General features: G+C 41.6%; 2 protein-coding genes across 3 annotated transcripts in view; one reads left to right on the top strand and one right to left on the bottom strand.

The window, feature by feature from the left end:
* The window catches only part of LOC106581791 (serine threonine kinase 39), a 32,018-nt gene extending 30,406 nt beyond the window's left edge, over positions 1–1,612 (top strand). Inside the window, exon 18 of the mRNA XM_014164095.3 lies at positions 429–1,612. Coding sequence (XP_014019570.1) covers positions 429–503 — 75 coding nt within the window. The 3' untranslated portion in view covers positions 504–1,612. The remainder of the gene's footprint in view (positions 1–428) is intronic.
* A 242-nt stretch (positions 1,613–1,854) lies between these two features.
* b3galt1b (beta-1,3-galactosyltransferase 1b) overlaps positions 1,855–14,438 on the bottom strand; it is a 125,919-nt gene continuing 113,335 nt past the window's right edge. For both annotated transcript variants that reach the window (XM_014164098.3, XM_014164096.3), the window contains exon 2: positions 1,855–5,357. In XM_014164098.3, coding sequence (XP_014019573.1) covers positions 4,125–5,114 — 990 coding nt within the window. In that variant the 5' untranslated portion in view covers positions 5,115–5,357 and the 3' untranslated portion in view covers positions 1,855–4,124. The remainder of the gene's footprint in view (positions 5,358–14,438) is intronic.

Below are 14,438 nucleotides of genomic sequence, written 5' to 3'. Positions count from 1 at the left end.
TAATTGAAAGAGCTGTTAAGACGCCATCTCTGAGGATATGAGGCGTGTTCTATTATTAAGTGGATGAATAACATTGTTCTACCTTGGCTGTAGGGAAAAATACTGTAGATACCTACCTATCATCTTTTGAAGGACTGTAATCCCTCTACCGTGCCCTCGTGTCCTGTTACAAGAGGACAAATCTTTCCTTTGCTCAACTTTTTTTTTCTTGGCTGTAATGGATATAAGACCAAACACGTCACAAATAATATGAATCCGTTAAACAGTAGCTTACTTTTTAAAGTAGGATCAGTGACAAAACCAAAATCCTTATTGTTAGGGTACAGCTGTTCACTGGGTGTTGGATTATGTCTGGTGATCTTGCTGTGTCGGTGGCTGGTAGGATCTTATGGTCCCCAGCCAACCCTTTTAACCTGCTCCTCCATCAGGTTTCTGGCTGTGATGACACGGAGATCGCAGACGACGTGAAGCTGATCGGCTTCGCCCAGCTGAGTGTTAGCTGATGCCCTCCCTCATCATGGCCAAAGCAGTTGAGATGGAGGAGGTGGGTCAGAGCAGACAGACAGACAGACCGAGAAGCACCAGACACACCCCTTTCTCCCTTTCTTCCATTCTCCCCTCCCTGCCCCGATGCCCAGCTTTGTCACAGTTCAGCTAGCCCCCCCTTCCCCCCCCCCTCCCCGACGACATTCCACCGCCAAGAACCCCCAACCAGGCCAGACCAGCGGACGGACCAGGATTCAGCCCAGGAAACTAAAGATGTACACAGGCGGTAATAGCTGAGGAATAAAACAAAGTGGCTTAGGAGTTGTTTTCTTTTTTTTCTTTTTTATCATGTTACCTCTGCTTTCAGCGAAGCTCTTAGTATTATTTATTACATTGAGAATGCCTTTTATTTGTTTCTCACTGTTGTGTTTTCACAGTGAAAAATATATTCTTCAACTTCCATTTCAGACCACTCATTTGAGATAAAGGAATGTTCCTCAGAGGTCTGTATTGTAGTCCCTGTTCAGAATGTACGATTTATTTTATTGATGGGGGGAAAAAAGCACATTTTCGTGATAAACATAATGAATGTTTTAAAAGGAATTAACTGTACTGTGTATAGATGATAGTAAACCAATACATTTATGGGACCCATTTTCGGTGAAAGTGACGGAAGCCTGCTGACGTGTAAAATGTGCTGCTTCTTCATAAGACAGTGTTGATGCTTAAAAATGCTAGAGGTGCCTTGTTCATTGATCTGTGCCTAAGAACGTAGGTATTGAGTGAGACCGCGAACAGTAGAACTTGTTTATGTTGGTTTGTTTGGACCATTTCACAAACATACATGCCTATATTCCAGCAGTGATACAAGTCAATGGTAGTATTTTCTCAAGTCAATAGTTAAGGACAAGCTACAATGCACTTTTGGGGCAGAGTATATGCACCTGACAAAACAATGCTTAGCCCTGGGAGACTTGTGTTATGAATTGTAATGAGAATTTAACCTGTATTCTTTGTCATTACATAATGGTGATTTGAACCTTAACTCAAACCTTAATCCTGTAACATGCTTCAGTTAATGTGTTTTCCCGAAGCCAAATGAATTGATAAAATCTTGAAAAATTCAGTTTCTTGCTCTGTTTTACTGCACTACAAGATGTTTTTTCCTACATATTACTCTCTGAAATGTACTGTATAACAATGCATCTGCAAACGAAACCCAAAGGAAACTATTGAAAGGTTGATGAGCCATTCGTTTGTCCAAACAAGTACAGTAGCTCTAAATTATTTTCTAAAGCATTGAAGTGGTAAATAAATATTAACCTTTTCTTAATACTTTATTTTAAGAGGTAAGTTATTGTGTTTTCTATGTACAGTAGTTGTACCATTTACGCATATTATCTTTGTTCCCTTTCTGTAATCAGCTGATAAAAAAATTCCTGCAGAGGAGCAACAAATAAATTGCTATTATTAAAACTAAAGTTGAGTTGATTTGGTATTGATTTCATAAACGTTACCTAACTGAAGTAATTCTGTACCAAGCGGAGTGTCATAATACAAAACATGGGTCGCAGGTAGCCTAGCGGTTTTAAGAGTGTTGGGTCAAGTACCCCGAGCCAACTAGGTGAACAATCTGGCGCTTAATCAAAATTGCTCTTGTAAGTCGCTCTTTATAAGAGTGTCTGCTAAATTACTAAACTGTAAAATGTTAACATTACAATGTGCTAATGTGAATTAGAACAGGTTAGGCAACCTTGTGAAGGTCAATTCTCCCAAGTCTGTATGGAAAAGGCAGTGAGGTGTCCTTTCAGCCAAATTGTGTCTCCTTTTATTACATACAAGTTACAGTATTTGGCATGTTGATGTTTGGAAGATACCTAAGGTGAATTGAACTGGCTAGATCCACTGACGTAGATGTTACAAATGCCCTCTTTTACATGGAACTATGAAAATATTTTCTACTAGATGTCATTTTGTGGATGGTACTTGAGTTTGTTGATGAATATAAAATTTGATGAACATGAAAATCCATACAAGTAGCAGTAATTCAACAAATCTAACCCCTAAACAAATGTAATCAACATGAATGTGGCAGGTAGCCTAGTGGTTAAGAGCATTGGGCCAGTAACCAAAAGGTTGCTGGTTTGAACCCTCAAGCTGGCTAGGTGGAGAAAATCTGCTGTTCTACCCTTTTGCAAGGCAGTTAACCCCCAACAACAACTGGGCGCCGATGGCGTCGATTAACCCACCTCTCTGATTCAGAGTGGTAGGGTTAAATGCAGAAGACACATTTCAGTTGAATGTATTCAATTGTGCAATTGAGTAGGTATCCCCCTTTCTCTTAAGGGTCACCAAGTATACAAGGCATTGAATAGGTTTCATTACTTTTCAAGTATGAATATTTTTTTATGTAAAAAACATACTTTATATCACAACAACCTCCTTCAGGATATATCTTTATACTTTCACAGTCAAATGTCACAATATCTTCTAATACTAAATACTTAAAAAAAAAATTATAAACACTTGAAAATGACATTTGGGCCATAGCAGCTATCTAAGTTGCAGAAAATTGAATTATTTCCCATTATTTCAATAGCAGTGATTCAGTAAAGCTATGCCAAATACACATTATAATAGATTCACTTGGGAATTTAGATAAAAGTTACTATGTAAATTGTCACTTGCACAAGATGATATGTAATGTCTGTCGATACTTGGTAGTGGATCCGCTCTACGTAGAGTACAGTAATAGTAACCAGTTTTATCAGAAGCATGTAGCATGACATCATTAAATACTTAAAAGTACACTGTAAGAAAATAATTTGAGTAAAAATGATAAATTACACCTAAATGTAAAAAGCATTATCCTGTCTCTTTCCAGCTGAAGAGGCAGTTACATTTACACCAATATGTAAACAAAGATATCCAGGAAAAATCACATTTATAACACCTGTTTGACCCACACATGTACTTTTGAACACTGGGTAATAGTGAACATCACTACCAATATTGTTAAAGTACATCCAGCAGAGATGTATTCATTTCTTATTAAATGGCAACAATAGAAAATAACAATTAACATTCGCACTTGGTCTACGTTTGCAGAATATAGATGTTGTTGTTGTCATTGTTGCAGCATTATTTGCTATTTAAATGTGTATGTACTATGGTGTAGCCTACAACTGTTGACCATCCATAAGCCTGGTAGGAGGGATGAGACATGGTGTGGGTGAGGCTTTGTCCCGCTGTAAGGAAGTACCATCCCCAAAACAGCATGAGAACTTGACAGAAACTAGATAGACACTTACACTGACATATACATCATTTTTTCTTTCAATAATACCTCTCTGGTTTCACTTTACAGAGTAAATGTTCATCAAAATGAGTTGTTGAAGTCTATAGCTCTTGACCAGAGATTACAAAATGACTAGTAACAACACTATCTTAGTGTGTGTTTGAATGAGAACATGCACTTTACAAGCCTCATGCACCCAACAGCTACATTGGATTCAGTAGAAGTATACTAGTAGCCTATAGAGAACTAATGTTGTCAGAAAATGAAAACAAACTTTGTTAGAACACCAGGTTGAGAGATAAAAAAAAAACAGAAGAAGGGTCCAAGTTGTCCTCAGGTGCTAGCATCTGAGGTGTTTCTTGCTTGACATGTCGTTCCAGATCCGGTGCATTTCTTCCGGTGAAATCTGGTGGACAGTGATAACACGACGGTACCTACACAGGCTGTAGGCCATTTTCCAGTGATTGAAGCCACTGTTCTGATAGGGATGGATGCCCAGCTTCCTCAGACACAGTCCCACGTACACATCCTCCAGGTGGAGCAGTCTGGTGTGCAGAGAGGTCTTATAGATTAGCTCAGCCACGTCCACTGAGAACACGTACCCCGTGCCCGAGCAGAAGGGTGGATACTTAGCCTCGGGGTACAGGTCTCTGGGCATGTACCACTTACTGCGCATGTCTCTGATGGGACCTCCGTTGATGACGTAGCCCGTGAAGTACCTCCTCTTGGGCTTGGTGGTGGGCTTCAGAAGCTTGTAGACCAGATTGTCCATGTTGACGAAGATGTCGCTGTCTGTCTTCATGACGTACTGGGCCTGGGAACAGAAGGTGGCCACCCAGCGCATGCCCATCAGGGTCTTGAGGGTGAGGTTGTGGTACGAGTCTATGAAGTCCTCCACCACAATGTCGTGGAAGATCTGGCTCTCCTGCTCCACCATCTGGTTGAGGACGGCGTCCGTGTTACGGCCCAGCAGGAAGAGGGTGATGATGCGGATGTCGCTGTAGGTGCTCTCATCGCCCCAGGTCTCCCGGATGGCCTGACGGGCATCGAACTCTTTGTGTGTGGTGCTGATCAGGATGACCAGGAAGGGCGTGTTGGTCTCACATTTCTTAGGCTCGTTGATGACAAAGTCGAAGGCGTGTGGGTTCAGTGTTCGCGTCCGGATGTTGCTGAACGTGGTGTTCTTCAGGGTTTTCACAGTCTTCCGGATCGGCAAAGACATCTGCCCACTGACATAGGAGGATGTCGGCCGGGATATACCCAAATACCAAAGAGCACTTGCCCAGCAAACGACTGTCAACACGTACAAGCATGAGACTTTTGAAGGCATTCTGGTGCATTTATATGGATTTAATGTATTGAATCTTAAAAGGCTTTCTTTCCATTAGCAGTGTTTCTTCCAGCAAGGCAGCATAATGCTGCACTGATGTGCTGCTTGACATTAATTGTCAGTAATGGATTGTTTTAGAGGAAAGTGATGGGATGTCGTTGTTTGCCTTTTAATGCAAATCCGGTTTGAAACCGTGCAGATGTCCTGTTTTTCTTCTTGACACTTGTGCTTCTCCATTTACATCTGAAAAATTGAGAAATAACATGTTAACGCCAGAACAAAAAGATAGGTCTTAATAGGTTCAGCAAGCACACCCGTCTGCTAAATAAAATAATACAAAGTTTTATCAAGTAGTGTTAAGAGCTTCTCTAAAATCAGCACTCAGCAGTTATAACCAAGAGCTTTTGATAAGAGTTATCTTTGTACTGCCTCTAGACTAAGCTTACCTTTCACACAGTAGGGTGCACCATCAAATAAAATGCTAATACAGAATTGTATGAGTTCTCAGCTGTTCAAAAACCCAGCTCGGAGACATTGAAAAAGTATTTTGATACTTTGGATAAGTGAAAAGTCTATACATTTCTGTATCCGAAGTCTCGTGAGAGAATCTACTCAGATTGTACAGTAATGCAGTCTGATGTAATCAGTATCTCTCACACAAGGCCTTAGACTCAGACTAATGCATTTAGGAAATGGCTAAATGCTGCCAACCACAAAGTGCCATAATCTTCCCCTATAGGTCTAGAAAGAGTACACCCCCATTCAGTGTATTAATATAACTCTGACACCAAGCCTGTAATACCTTCACCAAACACAAAATAATGACACTACATGTTGTTGGTACAGTAATAAAGATAATATTCTTATTAATTAGTGGTAGTGATACGTTTAGAAATCTCTGGAGTTGGCATAATTGGGCAATTACTGTCTATTACAGACTAAAACAAAGTGCATGTTGCTAGAGCTAACAAAGTTCATGTTGCTAGTGCTAACAATGTGCATGTTGCTAGTGCTTTGGCTACACACAGCATATTTGGAATACAGCTACCCACTTTATAGACCCTTATGCTTTGTAAAACACTGCAATGACGGGCCAGAGGTAGTAAATTGTAAGACTCCGCTGCACACATTTCCAATTTCAATCGAATTAACATAATGGACTATCTATTAAACAAGACCACATAGGATACTTAATGCCTATGGTAGCTATAACAATAACTGAGATGCACATTCTGAAATGAAATCTGCAGTACAAAGGCGTATTAAAGTAGTGACATTGAACGTGGCACATTAAAGGGACATATCATTATTGGAGTACTGTACTATACTGGGGACACAGAAGCAACAAAAGAGAAAGCAGAATAAACATAATTGATCTGACTTTTTTTTGTCCACCTGTCACTAAAAAACATTTTACAAGCTCCATTTATCCAGGCATAGCATTTTCATGATTTGTCTGATCTACTTTGTATCCATCAAAAAGACGAAAGGGAGAGAAGAAGAAAAAGAACCCGAACAAAGATCTCCTGACAGAACTGTTTATTATTTCAGAGCTGCACTGAGGCGGTATAAGGAAGGTGTTTACTTCAAACTGCTTGTTTGTGTAATCCTTAATGTAAATCTTTGCCTCAGACAGAGACATTACAGGCTCTTTGTTATGCTCCTGCATATGATAAGCGACCTTGCCAAGCACCTGTTTAATGACACTGCAGTGAGCTGAGGACACATCTCTGCATGCTACTGATGATAGCAAATGCTCTAGAATGAGCCCCTCACATTTTGCACCTTTGGTTATTCTCCATGGAAACAAAAGCCCCCTCGGAATCAAACTGATTAAATGACTACAGTGTAAGTCAACAGCGTCTACAGGGCATTCGGAAAGTATTCAGACCCCTTGACGTTACAGCCTTATTCTAAATTGTATTCAATTGTTTTTCTTCTCTCATCAATCTACACGCAATACCCCATAATGACAAAGCAAAAACAGGTTTTAGAAATGTTTGCAAATGTATAAAAAAAATCAATATATAATAAATGCATTTATTTTAACTAGATAAGTCGGTTAAGGCCTAGGAACAGTGGGTTAACTGCCTTGTTCAGGGGCAGAACAACAGATTTTTACCTTGGGGATTCGATCTAGCAACCTTTCGGTTACTGGCCCAATGCTCTAACCACTCGGCTACTTGCTACCTATTCAGACCCTTTACTCAGTACTTTGTTGAAGCAGCTTTAGCAGCGATTACAGCCTCATGTCTTCTTGGGTACGATGCTACAAGCTTGGCACATCTGTATTTGGGGAGTTTCTCCCATTACTCTCTGTAGATCCTCTCAAGCTCTGTCAGGTTGGATGGGGAGCATCGCTGCACAGATATTTTCAGGTCTCTCCAGAGATGTTACATCAGGTTCAAGTCCGGGCTCTGGCTGTGCCACTCAAGGACATTCAGAGACCTGTCCTGAAGCCACTCCTGCGTTGTCTTGGCTGTGTGCTTAGGGTCGTTGACCTCTTAGAAGGTAAACCTTCGCCCCAGTCTGAGGTCCTGAGAGCTCTGGAGCAGGTTTTCATCAAGGATCTCTCTGTACTTTTCTCCGTTCATCTTTCCCTCGATCCTGACTAGTCTCCCAGTCCCTACCGCTGAAAAACATCCCTACAGCATGATGCTGCCACCACCATGCTTCACCGTAGGGATGGTGCCAGGTTTCCTCCAGATGTGACGCTAGGCATTCAGGCCAAAAAGTTCAATCTTGGTTTCATCAGACCAGAGAATCTCATGTGCCTTTTATTGAGGAGTGTCTTCCGTCTGGCCACTCTACCATAAAGATCTGTTTGGTGGAATGCTGCAGAGGTGGTTGTCCCTCTGGAAGGTTCTCCCATCTCAACAGAGGAACTCTGGAGCTCTGTCAGAGTGATCATCGGGTTCTTGGTCACCTCCGTGCCCAAGGCACCTTCTCCCCCGATTGCTCAGTTTGGCTGGGAGCAGCCAGCTCTAGGAAGAGTCTTGGTGGTTCCAAACTTCTTCCATTTAAGAATGATGGAGGCCACTGTTCTTGGGGACCTTCATTGCTGCAGAAATGTTTTGGTACCCTTCCCCACAATCCTGTCTCGGAGCTCTACGGACAATTCCTTCGACCTCATGGCTTGGTTTTTGTTCTGACATGCACTGTCAACTGTGGGACCTTATATAGACAGGTGTGTGCCTTTCCAAGTCATGTCCAATCAATTGAATTTCCCACAGGTGGATTCCAATCAAGTTGTAGAAACATCAAGGATGATCAATGGGAAACAGGATGCACCTGAGCTCAATTTCGAGTCTCATAGCTAAGGGTCTGAATAATTATGTTAATAACACATTTCTAAAAACCTGTTTTCGCTTTGTCATTATGGGGTATTGTGTGAAGATCGATGAGGGATTTTTAATTTGTAATCCATTTTAGAATAAGGCTGTAATGTAACAAATGTGGAAAAAGTCAAGGGGTCTGAATACTTTCCGAATGCGCTGTATAGAGCTGCATGTAGAAAAAGCTACTACAACAGCTTACTACAGGGCTCCACATTTATGGAATCAATTTAAACGTCTAGCCTATACCTACTGTTTGAGAACAGATTTATCTCAGTCCACCCTGTGTCCACACTAATCCTCCACATTAAACTTGCATGGACAAACGTCCCTTTAAAGATAATATCAGGTGGAAAATAATATGACAGGTAGAACAGAGGTTCTGATTGTGTGAGCGTTCTGTCTTCCCGGGTCCAGAGCAGCTCCGGTTTTGGCAGTGCTCCGTCTGACTGCGCTCTATGACAGATATGCTGGTGAAGGGGAACATCGCTCAGTAATAAGCTTTTCTCCTGGAGTGGAAATGCTATCATCTATGGGGGGAATAATACACTGCTATCATGGTGCTATTACTGCGCCTACTGAAATCTCACATCCATATACTGTATAATACCCTCATATTTTGGGACAATTCAGAGATGTCTAGATGGTGTGGAGGTACTAGACTGTGGTGTCCTTTTGTATCTATGAATTAGAACAGGTGGTTGGTGCTATAGCACATAAGGGTTGTTACATTTGTGATATTTTTTCCAACCCACACTGGGCGTCATAGGCGATAGCATATCAAGGCATTATCAATGCTTTAGAAACCCAGGTTGGTATACTTCAGGTAAATCCAAGCCTGTGTGGTGGGTCTTCTGATAACATCTTGACATACAGTATTTCTGCCTGTAAACAGAGACAGAGTTCAGCCTACCAGACAAACATATTGACCTAACTAAATAACATTTTTCAAATCAAATCAAATCTTATTTTGTCGCATGCGCCGAATAGAGCTGGTGAGACTTTACCGTGAAATGCTTGCTCACGAGCCCTTCCCAACAATGCAGATTTAAAAAAAAAGAATATAGTAACACGAGGAATAAAATAAAACACACAAGATGGTGGAAGATGGTGAGATTGTGGTGTACTCTTTTACAGTCGTTGGTGTGCTGCACAGTATTGCAGTATTCTACCGTAGGCACCGGGAATCAACAGCTTTATCACACAATTAGAAATATATTTTAGTCTACTAAAGCAAGTCTGTGAAAACTGGTTGAAACTAGTTGTCAATATGTTTGTCTGGTAGGCTGGACTCTGTCTCTGTTTACAGGCATTGATAATGCCTTGATATGCTGTAAAATAACCGATTCCATGTAGAAAGTACAAAAGCTTTTAGGTACTGTAAAAACATTCCAAACTTATTTTAGAATTCACATCAAAATGATGGTCAACTTTAGCCTCTCGTGAGAATAAAACTGATTCATATCAGTAGATAGTGACGGTGACTAAAACCAGTGTATGGAGGGTGTTCACATATAATGTACTGTGCATGCTGTACTCTTCAATATACTCCTTGTCCTCCCTGTCTGTTAAAGACAATTTGTTTTTAATTGGTCACACCACTGGTAGAACCCCAGACAGTATATATATCCTTTTTGGCAGCCATGACTGTCAGAAAACCCCCTCAATCTCAATCTTTCTATTCTATATCAGCATTAGCCTCACTATCCCTCCATCACAAAGTCATTACTGTACCTCCATTCTTTCCCCTAAATCATTTCTCATTCTCTTCTTTCACTGTGAAACATACACTCTGAATCTCCCTCTGTCCCCCTGATTTCCTTTTGTCTAGCTGTCTGCTGACAATTTTCTTGAGATTGAGAAAGCTAGCAGTAACAAAACATCAGTCTAAGGCACTCTCAGTGTGTTGCAAATGTGTTATTTCTCGTGGAGACACTATTCTATTCACTGAGTTCTTCAGCCTGTTTACATTTCACACATCCTATTTATTGAATAAAGTGGCCTTCAATGTTAAAAAGCCAACTGAACCAATTGCTTAATCAGCGTTATTCTGCGAGTTGAGCGGACTTCAAAAGGACAAGATTTGAGCCTGTGTGTTAACATTTGTTTACTCAACAAACTCCGCTCAAAGTGAGCTGAATTTGAACAAGCTCGTTGAGAAAAATTACAAACGTATCTATGCTCAAAACCACGCCCACTATTATCATATTTCCCAGCATTCTCTATTGCAGGTTGATTTTCAGAATCTCTGCTTCCTCCTGCATGCATTGCAGCCTGCCTCAGTCTCACCACTGAACGCCACTTCACTGTCTCTCACTAGCCTACTCTCTGTAATTAAAAGCTATTATGAGAACTTAGTAGCCAATGTTTTGCTCCTGCTGAGGTAAGCTCCGTATAACGTTAGCTTCTTACTTCATCCTTCTTGCTGAATGAGTAGCCTAATACTAGCCAGAGTCCTTCAACGTTACTGCAATATAAGTTTCTACTGGCAGATAGCTATCTGACTGACATACACTATATATACAAAAGTATGTGGACAACCCTTCAAATTAGTGGATTCGGCTATTTCAGCCACACCCGTTACTGACAGGTGTATAAAATTGAGCACACAGCCATGCAATCTCCATAGACAAATATTGGCAGTAGAATGGCCTTACTGAAGAGCTCAGTGACTTTCAATGTGGCACAGTCATAGAATGCCTTTCCAACATGTCAGTTCGTAAAATTTCTGCCCTGATAGAGCTGCCCCAGGCAACTGTAAGTGCTGTTATTGTGAAGTGGAAACGTCTATGAGTAACAATGGCTCAGCCGCGATGTGGTAGGCCACACAAGCTCACAGCGTGGGACTGTCGAGTGCTGAAGTGCGTAGCGTGTAAAAATCATCTGTACTTGGCTGCAACACTCACTACCGAGTTCCAAACTTCCTCTGGAAGCAACGTCAGCACTTTTCGTCGGGAGCTTCACGAAATGGGTTTCCATGGCCGAACACCCGCACACAAGCCTAAGATCAACATGTGCAAAGCCAAGCTTTGGCTAGAGTGATGTAAAGCTCGCCGCCATTAGACTCTGGAGCAGTGGAAACGCATTCTCTGAAGTGATGAATCACGCTTCACCATCTGGCAGTCCGACGTACGAATCTGGCTTTGGCAGATGTCAGGAGAACGCTACCTGCCCGAATGCATATTGCCACCTGTACAGTTTGGTGGAGGAGTAATAATATTCTGGGGCTGTGTTTCATGGTTGGGGCTAGGCCCCTTAGTTCCAGTGAATGGAAATCTTAACGCTACAGCATACAATGACATTGTAGACGATTCTGTGTTTCCAACTTTGTGGCAACAGTTTGGAGAAGGCCCTTTCCTGTTTCAGCATGACAATGCACCCATGCACAAAGTGAGGTCCACACAGAAATGGTTTTTCGAGATAGGTGTGGAAGAACTTGACTGGCCTTCACAGAGCCCTGACCTCAACCCCATCAAATATCTTTGGGATGAATTGGAATGCCAACTGCAGGCCAGGCCTAACCGCCCATCATCAGTGCCCGACCTCTCAAATGCTCTTGTGATGGAATGGAAGCTGAGATGCAAGCAAAGGGGGGACCAACTCCATATTAATGCCCATGATTTTGGAATGAGATACTCGACGAACAGGTGTCCACATACTGTTGGCCGTGTAGTGTATCTACTGTATTACCAGTTGCGCGCTCGTTCTCCGAGAGTCGTTATTTGTTTGTTTGGGGGATGTCTGTAGACACGTCAGCAGTCGCGGGCGGTTTTAAAATTGCCTTCTGCCCGGCATCTCGCAAACACACTGTCAGCAGAGTTTCTACTTGAGCAGACGGGTAGTGTGTTTCATGTCCGGGAGGCAAATCCAGGGGACGCAGGTGAACATAACCAATAAACCACTGTTCATGATTCCAATCGTTCGCAAATAGGCAGGCGCGATCCGTCAGATCAAGAATATAAGCGTTCTGAGCTTTGATCAACTCTGGAAGCAATATTTAGATGTTGACCAGTAATTGATTTTCTTTAATGTATACAATACACAGTATATATATTTTATTATAAAACATGTCAGAGGTCTGCACCTCGGTGTCTTCACACGTAGTTACGGACCCGATTATTTTCAGCTTGTAAATTCCATTCTTTCTTGGCTATAAAACATAGAAGTACATCTGATCTCTCGTCAACCTGAAAAGTTAACGCAAAGAATGTCTGGACAAAGACATCCCAGTAGCACAAGGTCTGCCTGCAATGCTCCCCGACACACATGCATGCACTGGACCATTTTTTAAGTTATGCTTCAATAATTCCCAGCTACATTCGGCCCCTGTGCATTAAAATCATTGAATTGTCCCGGAATCTGCTGTCAGTGACTTGTTGCAACAGCAAAACTATTGTCTTTTCAATTAGTGAATAATTCACTGATAGATGTGCTTAGTTACAGTAAGATGGCACTACAATGTGCAATGCTAGACCTAATTCAATGAGAGTAATATCCAATGCATTTCAGGCTGAACTGTGCAGGGTTGCATTAGTAGTCCAGCCATGAAATAGTTCCTTGCTAGCAGATGTAGAGAGCCTGAGTGACTACAGCCCATACTCATGCCAACTTCCAAGCATGATGCACGTGACTCAGCAGGCAAATTACACTGTGTTCATAATATTAGCCACGATAGAGTGTTTTTGAATACACACATCATTTCTACAATTGAAGGGATCTATCCACATTAAGAATGTCTAAAATCAAATCCAGCTTGATTGAGAGACAGAGGCTTTTAGTTGCCATGGCAGCATGCTGAAGTCAACAGCAAAAAGGGGGTAAGCTAGGGAGCGTGAATCTGAGAGAGAGTACCCAGCAGCACTTATACAGAATGATCCGAACAGCTCTTAAAGACTCACTTTAACAGTCATACAGTGTAATTATGTGTTCCAGCGCCACTGCACTTCACTAAGCAATGCCTACCGGTGACACGTTGCCATTTTAAGTTGATTAAGTAAAGTGGCAATAAAAGGTTGCTCTTTTACATTCATGGCTCAGTCATTGACTCTCCTAAGTGTTTGGAGACTGGGGGCCAAAATGGGAAAAGTAAGTAAATGTGCCTTACCAGCATTTTTTCGGAAATGACCATGGAAGAACTTTCTGTACTGTGAAAACCTAGCAAAACTTCTGCCAATTCCTGTGGCAATAGTATTTATTCAACCAGACCTGAGCCAGATAGATCTACTGGTAGATCAGTCTGTCATCTCATTCTAGATTTCGTAACAGGGGTTTTCATTATAGCATTTCAAGTCATCCAAAAACATGGACAATTTTGCATCCATCACCATTTCAGGAATCAATACGACTTTGCAGGGAGTTCTAAAAAATAAATAACAGAACAGCTTGTATAGTAAATTCTCTGGCATTGCATTTTCCCCTGTTTGTATGCATTGGTATGTTTTCTCCTGCTGTATGTTTGTCCGGTCTGTGTCGGTGTATTAGCCTCTGTTTAGATTACTGTAGCGTGTAGCGTGGGCAGCCAGCTAGAGTTTATTACTCCAATCCATCTCCATAATGCTCGATGTCATGCAGAGAGCCAATCATAATGTCTGCTATATGACTGGACCAGGCGGCTGACTGTCTGTCAGAGAGAACACTATAAGAAAAAGATAACTCTTTCCTGTTTAGACACAGACACACACGTAGCTGCAGGCGCTTTAACGATACTGCACTGGAATGCAGCCGGTAGGCTACACCTCACAGACTCAAGCAGAATTGTGAAATAATTAGTCAAAGCAATGAAAATAGACTCAATTTATCAAGATTTCTTTCATAACAAGGGGTAAATCTGTGTTAGGAGCGCAATACAAAGGCGACCATTCATCACAAAGTGACATGCCTTTCTCCCAGGCTGCAGGTGAAGTGTTTTGAACACTGGTTTGTAAAAAGGGCTATTATTCAGTCCTCTGTACACAACAAGTCATTACTTGATTTATAGCCCCATGCAGAT

This window comes from Salmo salar, chromosome 21 (genome assembly GCF_965601325.2).
Source record: "Salmo salar chromosome 21, fSalSal1, whole genome shotgun sequence".
Taxonomy (NCBI): Eukaryota; Metazoa; Chordata; class Actinopteri; order Salmoniformes; family Salmonidae; genus Salmo; species Salmo salar.
Note: the sequence above shows the minus strand (reverse complement) of the source record. Positions and strands in the feature narration are given on the sequence as shown.